This window comes from Corythoichthys intestinalis, chromosome 15 (assembly GCF_030265065.1).
Source record: "Corythoichthys intestinalis isolate RoL2023-P3 chromosome 15, ASM3026506v1, whole genome shotgun sequence".
Taxonomy (NCBI): Eukaryota; Metazoa; Chordata; class Actinopteri; order Syngnathiformes; family Syngnathidae; genus Corythoichthys; species Corythoichthys intestinalis.
Window position 1 is genome coordinate 15,036,036 of NC_080409.1, and position 23,753 is coordinate 15,059,788.

At 39.0% G+C, this 23,753-nt stretch overlaps 2 protein-coding genes across 2 annotated transcripts in view; both read left to right on the plus strand.

Moving 5' to 3' along the window:
• Positions 1-1,137: 1,137 nt before the first annotated feature.
• On the plus strand, positions 1,138-12,051 carry lrrc57 (leucine rich repeat containing 57). Its single transcript, XM_057859236.1, has 6 exons — positions 1,138-1,331; positions 1,732-1,858; positions 4,579-4,714; positions 4,810-5,078; positions 9,611-9,796; positions 10,592-12,051. The coding sequence occupies exons 2-6, from the start codon at positions 1,775-1,777 to the stop codon at positions 10,631-10,633; spliced, it is 717 nt and encodes a 238-aa protein (XP_057715219.1). The 5' UTR covers positions 1,138-1,331; positions 1,732-1,774; the 3' UTR covers positions 10,634-12,051.
• Positions 12,052-15,969: 3,918 nt separating this feature from the next.
• Positions 15,970-23,753, plus strand: part of tyro3 (TYRO3 protein tyrosine kinase) — a 46,811-nt gene continuing 39,027 nt past the window's right edge. The window contains exons 1-3 of the mRNA XM_057858684.1: positions 15,970-16,264; positions 21,565-21,751; positions 21,856-21,956. Coding sequence (XP_057714667.1) covers positions 16,198-16,264; positions 21,565-21,751; positions 21,856-21,956 — 355 coding nt within the window. The 5' untranslated portion in view covers positions 15,970-16,197. The remainder of the gene's footprint in view (positions 16,265-21,564; positions 21,752-21,855; positions 21,957-23,753) is intronic.

Sequence of the window (23,753 nt, forward strand, 5' to 3'; positions counted from 1 at the left end):
AACCGCTAATTTTTGCCCTCATTTTGAATCCTGGGGCCTATAGTCCAGTGCAGTTTATTTGTTGATTTATTTGGGTTAATAGGTAACACTTTATTTAAAAGCAGCGTCATAAGACTGTCATAAGACCGTCATAATTATGACATGACACGATCATGGGCATTACTGAATGCTTATGACGAATGTCAGTAATTGTCAACTGGCAAATAATGTCACTAACTCCATTTATGTCCAGTTTTGATCTTTTACATCCATTCAAAAGTGAGATAATTTCCCAACCTTTTCTTGAATTACACATCCATAAGCCTTGTGTGATGTTTTTTTTTTTTGTTTTTTTTTTTTTTAATCAAAACAACTACGGGAGCAAATACAGGAAAGGCAGGAGATACAGAGCCTCACCTGCTTGTTGAAAAATATATGTATGGATGTGACGATACACACGTCACGGTTCGATATGTACCCTGGTACGGGGGTCAAAGTTCGGTGCATGTTCAGTTCAACAGGAAAAACAGAAAGGCTTAGTTTCTCACACCATTTGAAAGTTACACCTCTTGGGGGGCCAAGAGACCCCCCCCCCCTTCTTAAAACCTAGTGACGCCCCTGGTCATCAAGTAGTTGACGAATAGACCAAAACCAGATATTTTTTTTCCAGTTAATGTTGCACAAATAAAGATTCACCATTACAGAGCACATACTGTATCTGTTGCTTCACAAACATGGGGTGCAATGTGGACTAAAATTGTGTCTGTGCATCAATGTCCAACACATCTGAGCTTGTTTATCGAACAAAGATCATTTTACTGGTAATCGTTAAATTTTGAAGTCACATTTAAGAATGAAATCCATTCCTTCCACTTTTTATCAGAGCATGGGGGGACTTAACCAAACAATATTGGTTTTTAAAAGAATGGTTTAAGCCATTTTGTTTTTAACATTGCATTCAATCTTTCAAAGTCAATGGCTTGTGTTCCCCCATCTTTAAAATTCTTTACTATCTCAGCTTTTTTCATATAATGGGTTTAAGTTTTCCAGATGAAACTGAAGTTCAATTGGTTTATTGCATTTAAGAATCTGTTAGGCATCGCAAGTGAGAATCTTTGTATGAAAGACACTGAGCATTGAATGACGTTTTCCCGAAAAATCAGTAGATTGAATGCGTCTGCGCAACCTACGTCACATCCGGAGATTTTCTATTGACAGTTAAGAGGGCGGATCTCTTCTGGGAACTTTTTTTGTTTTGAATTTTTTTTCCAAATAATTTTTTCATCACATGAAATCTTTGGATCTTATCCAGGTTCGGCTGCAAGGACAACACAACGTTGCGTCTTTGTGACGTAAGTAAAGTAGGGCTGGCCGCGTCTGGGACTGTGCTAGCACTTAGCATGCTAACGAATCTGGTTTAGAATATCGATAGTAGAGTATACACAGAGACTCACGCAAAGCTCAATGGCAGACATAGACGTCCACTCCATTTCAACTGAAAAAGCTGACGCTGAATCTTCATGTTTTAATGCCACTGACGGCGATAGACGTCCAGTACATTTGAACTGGTAGGACTGGCAGCGCTCTAGCCCGTCCTGTAAATGGATTGGACATTTATCCACAATCATAGACTTCATAATATAAGTCTATGTTTATATTCTAAGTCTAAGCCCCAGCAATGCCAGACAATGATTTTTGTTAAAAACAGTGGAAAAATACATATCGTCAGAATTGATTGACATGACTTTCCAGGATAGCGCTGCAGTGAAGGAGACAGTTTGGATCTTCAGTCCAAATGGGGAACAGCGCTCTCAAATCCCACCTGGAAACGGCTCAGAAGACTGGAGTTTTCCAGCTCACTGGAAAAGGACTTCCTGAAGTGAGACCGCAGCATGTTACAGTAATATTGTGTGTTATAAAGTAATCATGATCTTTTCAATAGTCGGATGTTTCATTAATATGTAAGTACTATAATCAGCATGTTCTGGAACCATGTAGGTTCATAACTAGAAAGTGGTCTGGTATAACATGGTTTCGATAGCAGTGGCGCCTCCAGAAATTTTTCATAGGGGTGGCCAGATAGGGCCACTTAAAATCTTGGGGTGGCCAAAACTAAAAGCCATAGTTTCAGGTTTTCATTATATTATTTCAGTAAAAAGGTCAGGGGAAAACTTAAAGACTTAAGGACACGGCTACTGATATACTTTGGTGTGTAGTGTAATATTTGATGTTACTAATGATTTAATGTGCCTAGTCCATTACTGTCCAGTCAACATTTTGAGTTCCACAACAATTCTGTTTTATTGTGTTATGTATATATTAGGCATAAGGTGTACATTTAACTAGGGCTGTCAAACGATTAAAATTTTTAATCGAGTTAATGACAGCTTAAAAATTAATTAATCGTAATTAATCGCAATTCAAACCATCTCTAAAATATGCCATCTTTTTCTGTAAATTATTGTTGGAATGGAAAGATAAGACACAAGACAGATATATACATTCAACATCCTGTACATAAGTACTTTATTTGTTTATTATAACAATAAATCCACAAGATGGCATTAACTTTATTAACATTCTTTCTGTGAAAGGGATCTACTAATAGAAAGACTTGTAATTCTTAAAGGATACATGTGAGTTTGTATATTGTGACTAAATATTGCCATCTAGTGTATTTGTTGAACTTTCAGTAAATGATACTGTAGCGAGATAACTGTTCTGCCCAAATGCATAATGGGAAGTAGTGCAACCATGACTGTGTGTGGTGGCTGCAAATGCTATATCTTCAAAGCTTTTGCCAATTAAAAGCACGGCCCCAATGAATGCTTGTATCTACTCCACTCTGCCTCTTATCTCTGTATAGAGCCTACCCACGTACCACGTGCTCACTGTATGGTTCCGCCCACTTGTCCGTCATTTTGACTCTGTATTAGCATTGTTTTCAATTGATGGCGGAATTTAAAATGCATTTCATGGAAGACCCGGTGCTTTCTGATGCCGCAAACTCACTGGATCTGTTGCATAAAAGGCGTTATGAGGAAAAGCTTCGTTCTATACAGTCGCCAGATCCATATTTGACGCCCAAATCGATGTTTTTCGACCCACTGTCTTCGCCCTGTCTGCCTGACATCTGCTACGCAGATATTTACAATTATCTTGTCCACACTAAATCAGCCTATTCTCACGAAAATATGAAAAACTTCAAGAGCTTGGAGGCTTATAAATACTTCGTTGCTGGTTGGGTGAAACAGGTCCTCGTCCACGAAAATTCGGCAGGAATCTATCTTGTGCTTGGAAAGGTGAGTTACGAAATTTTCAATTCAAAATCTTTTGTTATTGCTAACATCCACTGTCAAGTCTAATGTATTTCATGTCGTTTGTCAATGGAGTTAAGGCTTTTAATGTTTATATGGTTTAGCGATAGCACTCTCACTACATACATACGTGTATGTTGTCGGCGATTAGCCTAGCAATGATCTTAATTGTGGTTATTTGTCAGCCCCGTAGACGAGGCCAGTTTCTTTCACTTGGTACCAGCTAAATATTATTAAAAAAATAACGATGGTGGAAGAAAGGGAAGTCACAAACATCTTGAATTTGAAACTATGTCGTACTACGTCGTATGTTGTCGGCGATTAGCCTCGCAATGATCTTAATTGTGGTTATTTGTCAGCCCCGTAGACGAGGCCAGTTTCTTTCACTTGGTACCAGCTAAATATTATTCAAAAAATAACGATGGTGGAAGAAAGGGAAGTCACAAACATCTTGAATTTGAAACTATGTCGTACTACGTCGTATGTTGTCGGCGATTAGGCTAGCAATGATCTTAATTGTGGTTGTCAGGCCAAAACCCTCTAAATATATACTAAATGCATCTTACCGGATATAAAATGACTACTACATAGTCTGTGGTGATTTTTTGGTGTCCAGTTTTCACGTCGAATTGCAGCCGTCCATTTCGCTCTCCTCTTTGGATCCCTCGGAACACGGTAAAACTTCAAGTCTCTCCTTCCATCTTCTCTGTTAGTGCAATCAACAGCCACACACGCCTTCACCATTTTGATTATTAATGTTAAGGAGCAGAAAAACACGCCGTAAATAGGAGAAATGTACGTAGCCGTAACAGGTTAACACTATGTTTTGACGGACAAGTGGGCGGAACCATACAGCGAGCACGTGGTACGTGGGTAGGCTCTATATAAGTAAAACGACGCCATTGTAGGCTGTTTGCGGCAATGCGTGAATGAGTCGTACAGCGAATGTGTTAATTGCGATAAATATTTTAACTGGATTAATTTTTTAAAAAATTAATCACCCCCCGTAACATGATAAATTTGACAGCCCCACATTTAACAAAACAAAATAAATGCATTCATTTGGGATGAAATGCATAACTGATGCAACAACAATCTAACGATATACTGGCAAGCGGGGTGGCCAGTGGGGTGGCCAAGCAATTTATAGGGGTGGCCGTGGCCACCCCTGGCCACCCCCTGGGGGCGCCACTGTTCGATAGTCAGCATGTTAATGGCTTGAATGTTGGGGCCTGCTGATATTAAATTAATAGATTGTAATACGGGAATTTGTGGCCTTTAGTTTCCCGAGGAACTGCAGCGGCTTACAGCAAACCTACGAACTGTAGACCTGTCTGACAACAAGTTGGAGTCACTTCCTCCCTCCATTGGAAACTATGCACAGCTCCGGAGTTTGACCCTCAACTCTAACAGACTGGGTGAGTCTAAACTTGAAATAAATGGTCATTTGTGCTGTGTTGAAGCATGGAACTCTCATTATCCACATGGCACTCACACAATCTTGGGTCCTCAGGTGGCCTTCCTACTGAAATCGGGAAGCTCAAGAAATTGGAGACACTGAGTCTAAGCGGCAACCGGATCCAGCAGCTACCATCCACCCTGGACCAGCTCAAGGCCCTTCGGACCCTCATCCTTGCCGGGAACCGCATCTCGGAGTTCCCCACCGGACTAGGAGCGCTGAGACACCTGGACCTGCTGGACTTGTCCCGAAACAAGATTCAGAGTATTCCACCAGAGGTGTCAGAGCTTCAGGTTATTGAGATCAACCTCAACCAGAACCAGGTAACAACGTGACATTTCCAAAAATAAACAACAACTGGGTACAAAACAATTGAACAGGTCAACAAAGAAAGCTAAAGCACATACCAAGCCACCATTTTGGCCTTAATTGAAACACAGGCATGAAAATCTCTCAACTTTCGGCGAAATTCGCCATTTTGAAGTCAAAAAGGGTGACCTACGTGAATTGTGCAGATCTGAGGAGAAAATTTTTCAGGGGGTGGTCGTAAGTTCATCTAACTCGCTAACGACATGTTTTATTGAAGTTGCTAAGCCTGTCGCGATATGCAATGAGTCCATTTATCGCAAAGTAAATAAAAATGAGGGTGGTAGTTTTCAGAGCTGCGTTTTATCGCCACGTGCGAGCGTGAATGCATACATTAGTGCGTGCGTGTAGATGACATGAGACTCCAGTTCTTTTCGCAGATGTTTATTGGTCATTAACACGCAGTAGAATTACAGTTCAGACATGCAAAATAAGGAAACACATCTATATTTAACACCGTGCGTTAGCATTGCTACATTGAGACTAATGGGGAAAAAAAGACAACCTACTTTAGCCTGCTATAAAACATTGGGAGTCTTCTCCAAAACGCAAACATGCGGTTAAAAGGTGACACTTCAAACATGAAAAATCGCCAGTTAACAGCATTTGCAAATGAAAAAATGGGGGGGGGGGGAAACCTACCAGTGACACCACAAGCAGTGATGAAACTTGCTTTTTTGCGGACTGTAAAGCTTACAGTTAGCGGTTTAGTGGACGTACTTCTGGTGAACATTTCAAAATAAAAGCACGTCATGTTTGTCATATAAATAAAGATTTTCGGAGTTAATCCCACATACTTCAGAATTAATACTATAATAAGTAAATACTATAATACGACAGAATTCAGATTCTACACTAAGAATAGCTTTAAAATGACACCCTTTATGAAAAATGTGATTGGCAAGAAGAATTATTATAATACTATTATATAGTAATATAGCTACTATAATAATGCTATATATTATTTTTAAGAATTGTTTTGAATAATGTTGGAAAGGCGAAGGTAGTGTTCTGAATCTGTTTACATTCCATTCTTTTGCACTACTAAATGCTATGAGCATTTGACCTCATTGTTTGTGTGTCATTGTATTGTTTAAAGACAAATTCCAAATACACTATGTAGCGCCGCCATTCTTTGTCCCGCCGACGCTTTGAGCCCTACTTTGACCCCCTCAGAATGCTTCAAAACTCACCAAACTCAACAGCCTGGTGAACACTGGTGAAAACTTCGATAAAATGTAAAAAAAATAATCTAAATATGCATAAATGTGTGTAGCGCCCTGTAGGAACGCGCTGGAGGAACAAAACCAACATTTCATTTCATTTTTTTTTTTAGGTGAAAGAGGAGGTAACAACGCAAAGGTTAAAACTTAGAACACATCAGTACTATATGAATGGGATACCATACGCGGTGGCCAGACTGTTGTTAGTACTACCGGTACATCCAGTTTTCTTTGGATGGGCAGAGCGTGTCCGTGGGTGGGCACTGCCCCCCCCGGTAACGCCCTTGGAACTAATAATCGTCAACAAAAATTTAATTGCTAAATTAGTAAAAATAAATAAATAAATAACTTATTTGATTACTCGACTAATCGTAAAAACAGTCGGCTGACTAATCGGGAGAAAATTAGTCGTTTGGGACAGCCCTTGTGTACCAGAACATATTTCCTCCACACCCTTCTCACCTTTTTAACCCCGGACCCATTTTGATGCCTGGAAACAGAACAAGAGACTATACAATCGCTCAAGTCCATCAAAAACCAAAATCAGGTACAAACTAGGCCTGAACGATATTGGAAAAAACTATTGCTGCGATTTTTTGGGGGGTTGCAATATATTGCGATATTATATTGCGATATTAAAAATATATATATATCAGGGGTCGCGTTAACCGGATATTTTCCGTCGTTGACCGGTTTTTTAAAACGGTGACGGAAAAAACTGACGTCCGTCCGTCATTTTGACAGGTTGAAATTCACACCCCAGACCACAGGGTGGCGATATTAATTAGCTATTGTCTCTCTTAATGCATGACGTCGTTGGCTCGTCTGTCAGAATATTGTAGCGTCACCGGGGTCTGGCGGCGGCACCGTGATTGACACATCAACGCGAGGTTCTTATTGGTGCACCCGGTGTGCCAGCGCGTCATCCAATTGATGGACAAGATTGCCGCCCAATCACATGACGCCACAACTCCGCCCCCCTGACTGGAGCCGCCATACTGTGTGTCAGCTGTTCATGTTGACCGCTACGTACATGCCTCCTATTACGGCGTGTGTTTCTGCTCGTTAATATTAATAATCAAAATGGTGAAGGCGTGTGTGGCGGTTGGTTGCTGTAACAGAAAAGATAGACGGAGAGACTTGAAGTTCTACCGTATTCTGAGAGACCCGGGAGGATGAGTGCAGATGGACTGCTGTAATTCCACAAGAAATCTGGGCACCAAACGATCACCACAGACTATGTAGTAGTCATTTTATATCTGGTAAGATGCATTTAATATATATTTAGAAGATTTTGAGCTGACAACCACAATTAAGATCATTGTGTGACGTTGGTGATTGGGGTCTATATCGTTGCCTCTTTTTCTTTGGGAGTGGAGTTGTTTTGTTGGTGTTGTTGGCGGTAAGCAGAGTAAAAAGGGAGAAAAATACCACGACTCCCGTGTCTAATTTTTCGCCGCCAAGCAAGCGTTACAATATTAATTAAAAATGAATGAAAACTAAATACTATTGAATATGTCATCATTATCATTTTAAAAATTTAGGTGACCGGTAAAAATAGACTATGACCGTTTTTTTTTATGACCCTGTCAGTCAAAATGACAGACAACGAAAATGTCTAGCGCAACCTCTGATATATATATATATTTTTTTTTTTTTTTTGCATTGGAAAAAGATGCATATTATACATATATTAGACATGATTTTTTCAAAATGTTCCCCCTAAAATATGCTTTAAAAAATGTATATGGCTAACTTTAAAAAATGATTCACTTTCACTTGCATATTTTAAATTTTTAAACAAATTACGTCACAATGAAAAATATGGCGTCTGTAAAAAAGTCACGGATATCTACCTCATAACTTTCGCTAAATTGTATTTTTTTGTTACTGTCGCATTTTCCCTGCTATGTTAGATGATAAATACCTTATCCGGAAAAAAAAAGTAAAATTGGGGGGGGGGGGGGGGTGGACGTTTAAAAGGGTAAATATATGAAAAAGAAAATCTCGACCACTCCTTGATGTCTGCGATTTCTGCATTGCGACCCCTGTTATAGTACCATGTTTCACCTATAAAATAAAATGAAATAATCCAGCTGCGGCCAGTCACAGCTGTGTCTTGACACTCAGTGATACATGCGACATGGAGTTTTTGGATCGAAACAAGATAAGTACGTGATAATATCTTGTTAAAGTCATGGTGTCTGTAATTCTGCTCTCGCATGCTCTCACCTCCAGCTAGGGTTTTGCTGTTTAAAAAACTTTTTTTTTTTTTTTAAAATGCCCTCCTGTTAAAAATTTTTCTTCCCCCAGAAAGTTGAGATTTTAAGCTTTCCAATCATGTACCACGTGCAGATCATCGAATCATTTTTAAACAAGAATAATGTACTGTAGTAGAAAAATGCTTTGCTTTATTTAATGCTTCTGTTTATCTACCTTGGCTGAAGAATCACTTCTAGTGTTTATTTCCAGGACACAACACAACAGGTGTACCAAGCATACCCATTCGTCAGAACACGGGCTGTCCCCAACGTTTCCACGCACACACATTCATTCCAGCGCACGCTTCCTTCATGCAACACGTGCTTAACAAGTTAAACGACGACTGAAAGATGCGGTGTGATTGAAGTTCGCCTCTGTGGCAAGATCAAACACAACCATCGTTAACTTTAATAAGCAAGTGCGCAGAGGAACAAAGACCTAGGAGAGGAAGCGAGGGGGAGAGGGAGGTTGTGTGAGTGTCACTAAAGCGATCAGCTCAGGACAGAGAACGCATGGAGCAACATACATTTGTGGATTAAAAAAAATAAAACTATCGCACGTCCTTGCGATGGGACTATTGCACATGTGCACATCGCGATGGCGATGTTTAAACGATATATCGTTCAGGCCTAGTACAAACCAACCAATCAATTCAAAACCATGTACTGGATATTGTATTTCTTTGTCAGAAACCAGAAGCAGTTTCCAAACAATCAGTCTGGTCCCACAATAACCATAACCAGGTACACGACAATCAGTTCAGTAGACACCGAAAGGAAAACCAGCTAACAATCAATCGTACCAGTCCAGTAAAAACCAAAAACAGATACCACACAACTAGAAGTCTGTCAGAAACCATAATCAAGTTACAAAGAATCAGAGCAGTCCATTACGCACCAAAACCAAGTACCAGACAACGGATCTTAGTTCCTGTGGGGTTTTGCTTGTTTGGGTCGGAAGGTGCGTATCTTTCTTCCAAACAGAAAGTCATGCTCGTCTTTCAGATCTCGCTCGTGTCTGCGGATGTCTCTCGGTGTCCTCGCCTTAAAGTTCTTCGCCTGGAGGAGAACTGTTTGGAACTGGCCGCCATTCCGCTAGCCATCCTGAAAGAGTCACAAGTGTCTCTCTTCTCAGTGGAAGGAAACCTCTTTGAGGTGAAGAGTATGCGGGACCTGGACGGGTATGACAAGGTGAGGAGGCATTGACCATACTTCAACAGGCCTAATGGTTTCTTCTTAGGTTTCAGCCTTTCCGTCAAGTTTCTGATTCTTTGTAGTTGTTCTTTGTGTTCTAACTCTGGACCGCGTCCTGAGGTTTTGGTCTCAACTCCAAAAAGTCACTGACATGTTTCGGTCAGTTTGATGTTGAGCATAACAGTGCTTATTGTATTGTTTTTTTGTTGTTGTTGCCAACGGCGCTAAAGAGTCAGATTGGTCCAATAGTCGAATAAGAACAAGAACCAGGTACCAAACTATCTGATCAAGGAAGCAGACGCAGGTACCAGGTCATCTGATTTGCACAAAAAGAACTACTGCATGATACAAAATACCGTAATCAGACAGGTCAACTGAAACCGGAACCATGTACCTTGCAGTAGAAATTGTTCAACAAGCGCCACGGCCAGGTACCATACATTAAATCATTTCAGTATTGGTGCAGAGGTCTGTCAAAATTTAGCATTGCCAATAGAAGTGGTCCTTGATCTTGGGTGTCAAGTCCAGCATTCAGACTAGACCACAAACAGTTACAAAGCAATTTGGGTGGTCAGCTAGAACCAAAACCAGGTGCCACACAGTCAGATAAGCTCAAAGTAAAGCAGAACCAGGTGCTGTAGCATCAGATTGTGTCTATAAGAACCAGAAACGGGTGCCAGTCTGATTGGCCTTGAGGGGTTTGTGTAATTTGTTTGTGGTACAGATTGCTGTTGAGATGCCAAACTGCTTAATGCTTGAGCCAGTCGTGACTCTTATATCTTTCCTCCACAGTACATGGAGCGTTTCACCGCCACCAAGAAGAAGTTTTCCTGAAGGCCAACACCAACTCTTCCTGTTTTTCTGCTGCTGGAAAATTGGAAGTAGTAGAAGCACTGAGTGACCATGCAAGTGTAATTCCCGCCAACCCCGCCAGGAACTAGCTTGTTACCACCGCTGCAAACTCGCTTTGGCCGCCCAGACGAACGAAGTGGAACAGCAACACGTCCTTTTAGCGTCAATGAAGCCATTGCGACCTCTAGTGGTGCTTTCAGAGACAAGAGGGACCTTTTTAATCCACCAAGGACACACTAAGATGTTTGACTATATTGTTTATTAATAACAACCATGGTCGTAATGCATTTTTTATTTTTATATTTACAGTTAATTTAATTTGTTAATTCATTTAAAGTATGCTGAATAGATTAAAATGTAAATTGCATTGTTGTTCAAGTAGCTTTGATTTTATTTAACAATCAAGTACAAGTTCCATCTAAAATTATTATTATTAACCAAATGCATCTCTGAATGAAAATAAATGAAATCATTAAAAAAAAAAACTTTACATTTCTGTGATTAAAAAAAAATAAAAAATAAAAAAGGAAAGGTTTATTTATTTTATTTTTACGTATTCATTTTAATTATTACTTCACCAATCAATTATTTTGGACAATATACTTCAAATGTTGTGTACGCATAGAAAAATGTATTACTAATACATTTACAGTCAATGATTTTATGATTTATAAGTAAATAAATTTAAAATAATTATTGATACTGTACCAGCGTGTTTGCATCAGTGGAGAGAGGTTTGATCAAGGGCGTAGGTTTGCATAGGGACGGTTGGGACAAAGCACTACCAACTTTTCAGGATGCTGAAATTGTCCCCACCAACTTTTAAGCAACTTTATTTGCGTTATGTAATGACTTCAGTTATATAGGTCATTTATATTGTCTTCCCATATGTTTTAATTGTTGTAATTGACCCCACCCTTATTAAGTGAATTATTTTCCATTATGTTTAGATTTACATGTACATCTTTTCGCTTGCTGAATGTGCCGGTCCATTTTTATCCTCCTAAACGCAGCCATTGTCAGAAATGTAAAAAGACATCATTGTTTTAGAAGTGGGGAACACTCCATTAATTTTGCTACTGTAGGTCCGACCTGCATCAGTGCTAGCATATCATTAAACTGTGTGAACTTGCTAACCTGCAAAACTCAAGTAGGAAGTTAATTCGAGAGAAGTGTCCTTCTCTTTGTGTTTTCTGCTGTTAACATTAAATAAACTGAGAAATGTAGTGAACTCTTCTGGAAACTATGGAACTAGAAAAACGTTAGCAAGAAGCTGCTTGGAGAGAGAGGGGTGCTGCATAACCTCATATGTAGCTCACACAACACAACATACCAAGGGCGTAGGTTTGCATAGGGACAGTAGGGACATAACACTACCAACTTTTCAGCATGCTCAAATTATCCCCACCAACTTTTAAGCAACCTTATTTGCATTATATAATGACTTCAGTTATTTAGGTCATTTAGATTGTCTTCCTCTATGCCAGGGGTCCCCAAACTTTTTCCTGTGAGGGCCACATAACCCTTCTCTTCTCTGATGAGGGGCCGGGGTCAGTTTGTAACAGAAAAAGTGTGACGATTGCAGGAGTGCCTAAATGTAAAAATGTATTGTTTTTCAGAAAGCCCCAATCAAATAACCCTTTCTGGATTCTTCACGGAAACAAAGTATATAAAATTAAAATGATATAATATAATATAGTATAATATAATATAATATAATTAGGGCTGTCAAACGATTAAAATTTTTAAGCGAGTTAATCACAGCTTAAAAATTAATAGATTTAATCGCAATTCAAACATTTCTAAAATATGCCTTATTTTTCTGTAAATTATTGTTGGAATGGAAAGATAAGACACAAGACAGATATATAAATTCAACATACTGTACATAAGTACTGTATTTGTTTATTATAACAATAAATCAACAAGATGGCATTAACATTAATATTCTGTCAAAGCAATCCCTGGATAGAAAGACTTGTAGTTCTTAAAAGATAGATTTTAGTACAAATTATAGAAATTTTATGTTAAAACCCCTCTTAATGTTTTCGTTTTAATAAAATTGGTAAAATTTTCAATCAAAAAAATTAACTAGTAGCTCACCATTGTTGATGTCAAGAATTACACAATGCTCATGGTGCATAAAATCAGTCGCACCCAAGCGCCAGCAGAGGGAGACAAAAAACACAAGTAACAAGTGGACATGACACTGCTGTCATTTTAATCTGTTTGAGCGGGGCATATGCGTTAATTGCGTCAAATATTTTAACGTGATTAATGAAAAAAATTAATTACCGCCCGTTAACGCGATAACTTTGACAGCCCTTAATATAATATAATATAATATAATATAATATAATATAATATAATATAATCAGGGGTGCGCATAATTTTTTTGCCCAGGTTCTCAGAGGAGGACCTGGAGATGTGACTTGGTCCTCATTGAGCTTGAGAGCCGACCCACCTGATGCGATAAATTTATGACAAGCTTTACTTAGAGCCAATTAACTTTGATTAATTATATTAACAGTTAATGCTTGATTAACATCAACTGGCACAACAAAATTGCCATTACTTTGAAGTGAAATGTAAAGAAATAAACATAAAAGCACCAATTCAAAATAAAGGGCATTATGCGGCTCCCACATTAACTCCAAGCCTTTTTAAAAGTGGGATGTCCTCCTCATAAGACCTCATTGAACGTGCATGTTTAGCTTTGTAAAATGCGAGCAAAAACATGTTTGTCAGTGCATGTCGCTGTTCATTACCTTTATTCCGCCCTATTCCGCCACATGTCCATAGGGCGAGTGGGGTCCTGTTTGACATCGATAGTTTGCTTAATTGCCACATGCGCTCTGTTTTTTTCGTGCTTTTCAAAGTTTGGATGGCTGAAATTCTTTGACCCTACATAAAATGCGTTGCTCTAATCGGCGACATTGGGATTCTCACGGCACATTTTGTACCGCATTTCCGTGCGAGCATCATTCGCTTCTAGCCATGGTACCTCCTGTAGCCACTTTTCAGCAAAAGTCCTTTTTTTCGGTAGCTCCGGTGACGTCTCTGTCGTCTGTCTGTCTTTTGACGGGGGTGGGGGAACACGGAAGTAATTACTCAGTGTGGCCTGCCTCATCGACATTTTGAGAAGTTATTTTCTCGTGTCCGCCGCAAATAGAGTGGTCAGCCATCGGTACGCAAAAGCGTATGGAAGCCGTTGAGGGCCAACGCGTTTGTCTACGTCCAGTACGCATGTGCGGACCACTTATGTGCACCCCTGAATATAATATAATATAATATAATATCATGTAATATAATATAATATAATAATACTGTATTAATTAAATAGATAATAACCAAATAACCATTGCTCAGTTCTTCACAGAAAAAAGCCAGGACATAAATAACTATTGGGAAAAAATTTTTTTTTTTTTTTTTTTTTTTTTTTACAATTTTTTTTTTTTTTTTTGTTCAGGGGGCCGGACCAAATGTGGCTGCGGGCCGTAGTTTGGGGACCCCTGCTCTATGCTGTAAGGATAGAATTTATGCTACCAATATTAAGTGAATTACAGTACTTTCATTATGTTCAGACTTACATTGACCCCTTTTCACTCGCTGAGTGTGCCAGTCCATTTTTTCCTGAAATGCACATTTGATTGGCTGAGGACTTGAACCAACCACACACACACACCCATTCACAGCCAGACAGGAATACAACATGCCGCCTCCCCCGCCCTCTTCAAAGACAGGGATATTAGAAGTTATTTTCCCCCAGCAGCAGCCACTGTAAGTAATGTAACAAGACGTCAATGTTGTGGAGGTGGGTAACACTCTACTAATTTTGCTACTGCTACATTGCTTCTAGTCAATTTTACTCACTGAGATTTCTTGAAATAGGAAAAATAGCTATGTGAAAATAAGCTTGAAACTTATTTTAAGGAAAAAGTTTGTATATTTAATCTTAAAATCTTGTTTGTCAGAAATATTCTTAATTCAAGACTATTTTTCAAAGCATTATTTGAAAGATTGTTTTCTTGACTTAGGTGAAAAATGACCAACTTTTAGATGTATAGGCTCAATACGAACAAATAGTAATATTTACTTAAAGTAAGTGAAAGAATCTGACGCATTAATCTGTTAACTAGCCTTTAACACTCAAGATGGAGAAAATTCTTTGACTAGATTTAACAAAAATTATAAGATGTTATAAATTTGCATTAGGAAAGTTTGTATAGGTCAATACAGATGTATTTTGCATTAATCATTTCGCCTACCAATTAATTAGGTTCATATTGGTGAGAAATGTAGCCCTGACCCCCATTCACCAAATATGTTTGGTGTTATTAATGTCCCGTCCCCAGCAAAAAGTGTACATGCTGGTTATGCTGTTATATTGTCCCTACCAATATTAAGACCAAACCTACACCCTTGCAACATACACACAGCAATCATGATTAATTATGTACATAAAAAAAATTTTTTTTTAAGTGTTTTTTTTTTTAACGAGCTACCCACACTAGCTTTGCGATTGACTGGTCGATCGTGATCGACGTCATGAGCACCCCTGATTTAGCATATCAATTAATTAGGTTCATATTCATGAGAAATGTAGCCCTGACCCCCGTTCACCCCGGCGTCAGAGGTCAAATCATTTACATTTAAAAATAAACCCTATTTGTAAATTTCATGCATTGAAAGTTATCACTGTCAATGGCGGTAGATGAAGTGAATTGACTTGGTTGATCCCAAATATATTTGATGAAGCACCAGTGATCCATGTAGACAAAAAAATCTTGCTGTCAACACAAAATATTGTAAACTACAGACAAAAAATATGCCAGCAAGGAAAGGTAGCGTGGAATTTATTTAAAACAGTCATCAATTGTGTTTATATTATTCATGGGTTATTAAACAAGCTGCTTCAGGCTGTCCTCTACTGGCTAACTCGTAACCTACAGGCAACACAGGCACCAATAAGTCCATGTGCTGTGCGAGCATGCCATTTACTTGTAAATTTCTAACCTACAGAAGCCTCTCCTCTGTTGGTAGATCAGGTTTAATGCAAAAACTAAAATATGAGGATATGAGGATCAATAGATACTAGCCTATGCTACATAGGTACCAAGTTTCAAGACTTTTGGGAAACAAATGGCGGAGGAGTAAGACCACCAAGACGTTAGTGTCCACAAGAAGAAGAAAAAAACCTGAGTCTTAGACGTAACAAGCATTCATCCTGTAATACTGTCATAAAATTAATATCTCTCCTTGAAGGGAAGGCATTTATATTATTTTGAAGGCGACACCTTCCACATCCGGTGCGGTCAGGTGACGTCAGCGTCCTCAATCTCAGCAAAACAGTGGCGACCCCCTCTGGTCGCCTCCCAAGGAACTTTGTTCCAGAACTTTTCTCTTGTTTTTCTTTCTCCATCTTGTTCTTGAGCCATTCGCCTGTGAACGACGGATCAAAACGGGCACGCAGAGTCAAAGTGCGCTTGTTTGTGCATTGTTTGGTCCCTTGGGACGCGGACGTCCGCGAGGGACAACAAACAAAAATGCACGGATTGCTGCTGAGGTTCGTGTTCGTCGCGGTGCTAACCCGGGACGCCTCGTGTGCTCGCGGTGAGTTCCACTTGCTCGTCGATTGGTTTATTGCTCAATTGGCTGATTGTGGAAGCGGCAGGTGCACTTGTCGCTAAAACCAAGGAAAAAATGTGACTTTTCAAGCACTTGGACTCGATTAAAAGTCTCTTAAAGCGTCCGTAATTGTTAGAAGTGATTTGCATTTTGCAACGCTAGCCTGTTATCGATCCCATAGTCGGGAAGCAATAAAATGTGACGTCATCCAAATAGCCGCAGTGGGGTGACGTTGGCACGATGTACGGGAATCCTGATGTCATGTATTACATGTGTCACATATCCTGTGTGTGTTTGTAAAGTGTAAAACCAATCTTGTGCATCTTTGTCAAAGAATGTTGCTCTTCTGAGATCAACTTTATGTTCTTAAAGATTGTGCATCTTTCAATAACAAACTCACATTGTGTATTGTTTGCTCAGGCAACTGAAATTGGCATTCATTTTCATGACCATTGATCAGATTTACAGCAAATTGTAATTAAGCTTGCCCTTTTTATAGGCAAAATTGACACGCCCCTTTGTTGTTGTGCCCCATTAGTATGACGTTGTCTAAATCACAGACGCGCACAACTTGAGTAACGTTTGATGGCAAAATTATTAACCCGTTTGCTGCCATTTACAGTGATAGAAGTCAAATCCATCTGAACTGGCGTTGAATGATCATCTTTCAGTGCCATTGATAGCGATAGGCATCCAATCTATTTGGATTGGGAGGTTTGGCAGCCATCGCCGCCAGCCCTGCAAATCCAAATGAATTAAACCCACTCTATTTCAGCAATTCTGGCTGTGACATCATAACCAGAATTTACGATCATGTTTAGCTTTCTACTGCTGCGCTAGTACATGTTTAAAAATGACAGAACGGTCACATAGTAACATTATAGTCAGGGGTGCACATAAGTGGTCCGCATGCGCGCATGCGTACCGGACGTAGACAAACGCGCTGGCCCTCAACGACTTCCATACGCTTTTGCGCACCGATGGCTGACCACCGTATTTGCGGCGGACACGAGAAAATAACTTCTCAAAATGTCAAAGAGGCAGGCCACACTGAGTAATTACTTCCGTGTTCCCCCACCCCCGTCAAAAGACAGACAGACGACAGAGACGTCACCGGAGCTACCGAAAAAAAGGACTTTTGCTGAAAAGTAGGAGGTACCATGGCTAGAAGCAAATGATGCTCGCACGGAAATGCGGTACAAAATGTGCTGTGAGAATCCCAATGTCGCCGATAAGAGCAACGCATTTTATGTAGGGTAAAGGATTTCAGCCATCCAAACTTTGAAAAGCACGAAAAAAACAGAGCATGTGGCAATTAAGCAAACTATCGAAGTCAAACAGGACCCCGCTCGCCCTATTGACAAGTGGCGGATTAAAGGTAATGAACAGCGACATGCACTGACAAACGTGTTTTTGCTCGCATTTTACAAAGCTAAACATGCACGTTCAATGAGGTCTTATGAGGAGGACATCCCACTTTTAAAAAGGCTTGGAGTTAATGTGGGAGCCGCATAATGCCCTTTATTTTGAATTGGTGCTTTTTATTTCTTTACATTTCAAAGTAATGGCAATTTTGTTGTGCCATTTGATGTTAATCAAGCATTAATTGTTAATATAATGAATTAAAGTTAATTGGCTCTAAGTAAAGCTTGTCATAAATTTATCGCATCAGGCGGGTTGGCTCTCAAGCTTAATGAGGACCAAGTCACATCTCCAGGTCCTCCTCTGAGAACCTGGGCAAAAAAATTATGTGCACCCCTGATTATAGTAGAGAGCCTATGGATAGCATGCTACCAGATGGCAAAATTGCATCTTATTACAGGTGTGATGTCTTCTGTCTTCTGTTTAGATATTTTTTTGTGGGTGGGGCCAATACGGCCGAAAAAGGAAGATTTAATGCTCCATTCGAGGAAGGTGGGAAGTTGGATTTATCCCACTCGGATGGTTCGAGTTGCGACCTCAAAGCGCCTTAAGCGAATGTAAACATGTAAACATGTAAATGTATGGCTGATCGTGCCAAGTTGTTTTTTGTTTTAGCCATCAAAAGATGTTTTGACCTCCAGCAAACCTGGTATATAATTTGCTTTATTTCTATAAGTAAAAGAATATTTAACATTTTGTTCAAATCATCGAATATAACTTCATGGAAAGAGAGCAGTACATCCTCATTACAAATCATATTGTGTTACATGAAGTTGTGTTAAATAACTAAATTTAATAATAAATACATTTGTATAATTTGCTTTAATTCTTTAAATAAAGGACTACCTTTTGTACAAATCATCGGATAACTTTATAACAAGGAGATAGCAGGACATCCTCACACAAAGTCAGTAAAAATCTATATATATAGTGTTGTGGGTAGTTGTGCTGATTAACTAAGTTAATAATAGATACAGATAAATATATTTTTATAATCGTGTGATTTATGTTTTACCATTGACGGTCTGGTTTTCGACGGGCAGCGCCATTTTGTCGAGTGACGTCAGATTGAAGCAACTCATGAAGTCGGGGTACTTTTTTAAAAAAAAATTTTTTTACCCCGACTTTGGTACTAGGACCTCCCAGTTAGAGTTGCGTTACAATGATATTTTTCCTGGTCAGAGGTTGGAAAACTCATTTTTGCGATCCAATTTCATTATTAAGACTTTTCTTGTCACTTTTTTGGATGGATTATTGTCCAAAATATAGTCTGCTATCATTTTAAAGTCACTTGATGTTGTGTTTCATAGCACCTGTTTTAATGTCGTTCTGTCACTTCAGGGGGTACTTTACTGAATTCAATGGATTGGACTTCATTAAGCTAATGATGGCAAAATAAAGCTTCCTAAACCCTTGAAGCTTTCCAGCAAGTTGGTTGAGCAAAAGGTTCATTACTCAACGCTTCATGTGAACAAAAGCCCCCACCTGGCCTAAACCGTCATTGTCATTTTAACTGTCAGTGACGACCTCTTGCTTGTGTGGCGACAGTCAACATGGGAAATAATTAGAGATGCACGATAATATCGGTCACCGATAATTATCGGCCGATAATGGCAATTATGACGTCACACAGATAATCCAGATAAAACGAAATTCAACCCATAATGCAATCCGATAATTATATACTTGATTTAGCCTCCAAATGTGCGCAATCAACAGTTTTGTCCAATTCTGCTAGTTTTAAGGAAGTGTTTTTGCAGTGTAGTAATGTGATATATGTTAGGAATGGCTTACTTTTAAAGGCATTTTTGTGGAACTTGGGTGTTTACTCTCGAAGTAATTGTTGCCAAAAGCTTACCATTACACAATGTCATTGTCATTGTTTAGATGTTGGAATTTACTACTTGTTCACATTTGATGTGGAAAAAAATAGCACTAAATTACATTTTTGCACAGTAGCATTAGATATTTGTATACTTTAAATTTTACATACATATTTGAATAGAATTATCGGCGTGCCATTATCGGTTATCGGGTGGAAGGGGCAGGAAATTATCGGTTATCGATATCGGTTGAAAAATGTATTATCGTGCATCACTAGAAATAATCAGAGTAATGTTTTTGTTTTACTAATGTGGGAGTAACGCTCATTAAAGTCTATTAATGTAAAAATAAATCTCTTGAGTCACTGACTCAGTGTTCAAATAAATCCAATGAGAGACGAGATGTTAAAATTGATGCATTGTTGTCAAATCTGCTTATGAATACTGTGATAAAATTGATACACTGATAAGGGGATATTGTGACATTATTTATTCTTATCAAGAAAAACAGATACTTTTCAACAGTGCTGGGACCCAGCCTATTTGTCTTTTTGGACAGAACTTCACCAGCTTCGGAAAGCACTCTCTCAAGTTGAACTGAATTTATAAATGTTAATTATGTACGCTTAGATTTATTCTATAATTACGGATTACAAATACCTTATTGGGACACTCCAGATTAAATGTTGCTATGCTTCTGCAGATCCGTTGTGCTTATAAGTTTTGAAACATTTTCACATTCACCAAAGGTAAATTGTCTCAAAACACTTGACCGCATGTGTATATGTTCCAAAAGCCAGCACAAAACTCTCATCGCTTCCCAAACTGCAACACCATTTGTGATGTCACTTGCCCTAAAAGAGAAGCGCTTCAGATCGCGCTCAATGAAAGATTTCCAGGATTTCTCAGCACACGCTCCATAGCTTCGGCGCAGTATGTGCCATTATGACACTGAGCCATAAACCGTAGTCCTTTTGTCTATGAATTAAACCAAATAAGCGCAAAACACTGTTTTAGTCCCAGTTTCATCTTCCGCTGTTTGCCATGATACCTGAGTTGTTTTTAAGTTAAGGCCAGCGTTTTAGTTGTTTTTTCCAAGCAATTCGTTTTTATCGGAACAATGGTTCGGTGTTGTGTAAGAAATTGCTCTAGCACTAACACTGGGAAATAAGCCTCTATAAATTTCCGTCCAACCAGCGACGGGAGCCAACAGGATTGGAAACATCAAGAAAGTGGAGAGGACAAGCTGAGTTTTCTGACGTTTGATCAAAACATTTTACTGAAGACTGCTTTGTGACAAGCAAAGTGACAAGCAAAGTGTTTACAATGAAGAGTTGTTGACAATGACATTGCAATTGATACAACAAGGCATTAGGTGTTAGCCTGTTGCCAAAAGTGCACCTGTAAATTTTTTTCAGATGATGAATTATTCGTTTTTCAATTGTCAAGAAGCGTAAATGTGAGATATTAACAATTCAGCCGAGGTGGATTGAGTAGCCAAAATTTTTTACTCAAGTAAGAGTAGCTTTACTTCAAAATATTATTACTCAAGTAGCCATCCAAAAAAATTAACTCAAATACAAGTAAAGTATTCGGTGAAAAGAATACTCAAGTAATGAGAAACGGCTTCCAATGTCTTTTTTTTTACATTTAACATTGGTAGATTTTTTTCTCAGCACGTCCTCTATATAAACTGTTATTACACTGTACTATAAAATGTTATATAAACATATTAGGCAAAAAAAACAACAACTAAAAAAGTTGAATTCCGACTTGAAAAATCAACAGAAATGAAACATCACTTGTGACGCACGAGTGCCTTCTAGTGGAGAAAACACACTTCCTACTATGAAATCAAAACGATTATATGGCCAGTTTTTGCGTGGTCTACCAGTGCCGTATAAAAACTGGGAGAGAGGTTGAATTCTGCACGTTCGTGTAGTGTTGATAGAAAAAAATAAACTGAAAGTAGTAAGTAAGAGTAAACTATTTTTTATTATTTATTCACCATTTTTAAACGTTCTCACAAATTAATCTCAGTTGGCGTAACGTTCAGCCGGCACCCGAGCAACCAGACGGCATCTCAGGGCAATGCCGTTCGTTTGGGCTGTGCCGTGGAGGGCATCGAGGAGCCTGACGTGGTTTGGATGAAGGACGGTGCACGGCTACTGAGCAGCGACCAGATGTTCATCGCACTCGGGGAGAGACACTGGGAGACCTATCATAGGTAAGCTTGATGATATCCCCACCAACAGGAAGTGTTCTTTTGACCCACCAACTTGGAACTCCATTTCTCACAATCCTCTGTCCGTCCTTTTCTTTGTGTTTCAGTGTGAAGTCAGTCCAGCAGCAGGATGCGGGTCAGTACTGGTGCGAGGTGGACTTCCACGGTGAGACCTTTTCATCCGGACGGGCTTGGATCACAGTTGAGGGTAAGACAGCCACAAACCATTATTTAGATAGTCAATTATTCAATGATCAGGTTTGCGATGAAATGACTCATCAAATGAAAAACCGAATATTTACTGTTTTTATTGGAATTTTTCAAATAAAAATAAAGGAAATAAAGATTGAATATAATGAATAATATAGATATATTGTAATATATAATCAGCTATTTTTCCTTTACTGTTGCTTTTAATTTTAAATGTTTTTTAAATACAGTGGACCCTCATGGTAGGAGCACATCTACTTATGAGCTTTTCACGATACAAGCATCGTCACGAGAGAAAATGATTTTCATTATGTGAGCAAATTATTTACTATACGAGCGTAATCCAGAAAAGCCTCGCTCTTGCGTGGCATGTCCGAGTGCCTCGACATTTGCCAGGTGATACGTTCACTTTGACTCCCCAAGTGTCACGGCGTCATGCTAGGTGGCGTACGGGCATCTTGCATCAACAGAATCCTCCATCTGCCCACCAACTGCTCATAATTGTTCTCTCCAGTGATAGAATTTTGTATCAAAGTGCCTCAGAATAATTGGTGCTTACAAGTGAACATTAACCATGTTCCCCAGTTTATTTACACAAAAAATGTGGGTTTGTTCATGTTATGCTATCATTTCCTTTAATGTTACAATGTAGTATGTATGGCTGCTAGTTTTCTTTTGTCCAACTTGGCTGGCTCACGCTTGTTACTTGGCCCTCATGGTAAATGCTTGTACTGTATATAAACTAGTGTACATACAGTAAACATTGTTTTTATACAGGGTGACCCAAAAAAAGTGGGAACATTTTAGCATTCACATAAAAAAACAAGAATGATGTATGAATAATTATTCACAGTAATTGAAACCCCAAAACATTCAATTTAATAAACAGTTATGGAATTTTCATATTTTTCAAAATTATGCCCTTTAAAAGATGTCGTCCTACATGAATGCATTATTGAAATCTGCAGTGGACCACTGTTGGAAAAAAAACGGGAATTTTTGAAGTGCACACATGAGCAGGTGGCAGCACTGCAAGATGGTGACCTTGAGCAAGTAAAAACTTACAAAAAATATATTTTTGTAATTTAGTAACCAGTAACCACCGGCATAAAATTCAGAGTATCCCAGCGGAGATGTTGCACCGGTAAATGAGGAATCTCAACAATAGATTTGAAGAATGCATTTGGACAGGAGGACGTCATTAGTTAAAAAAAAATCCTAATTGTTCCCTAAAAGGCATGTTTTTAATGTTTTAATTACTATGAATATTTTTCTTACATCACTCTTGGTTTTATTGGATTGTTAAAAAGTTCCCGTTTTTTGGGGTGGAGGGGTTACCATGAACTTTTAATTTCTTTTTCAGATTATTTAGCCTTAAAGGGGAACTTTGAAGTAAGGTTGGCCAACCATGTTTTTGAATAATATCAATGGCTAAACAATTATAAGCATATTTTCTTTTTTTTTTTTTACGCAACCCTTCCAGATTCTTTGTTTAACCCATAGCAACGCCCTTGACAACGAAAATGCTTTTCTTCGGCAATCTTCGGAAATCACGTCACACCGGGAAGTGCGAGGGAAGTCCGCCATAGAACAGTATTGTTTGTTGCATTGCTTCTCGGTAAGATGCCACGGCGGTGTGTGGCGATGTTTTGTTCTCACTCAAACGAAAAGTTGTATGAGTGGCCAAAGGATAGCAGGGCACGTAAATGGACATCTTTCGTTCGCACGAAGCGAACGAATTTCATGCCATCATCGAGTAGTGTTCTCTGCTGGAAACACTTGGAAGATGCCTGCT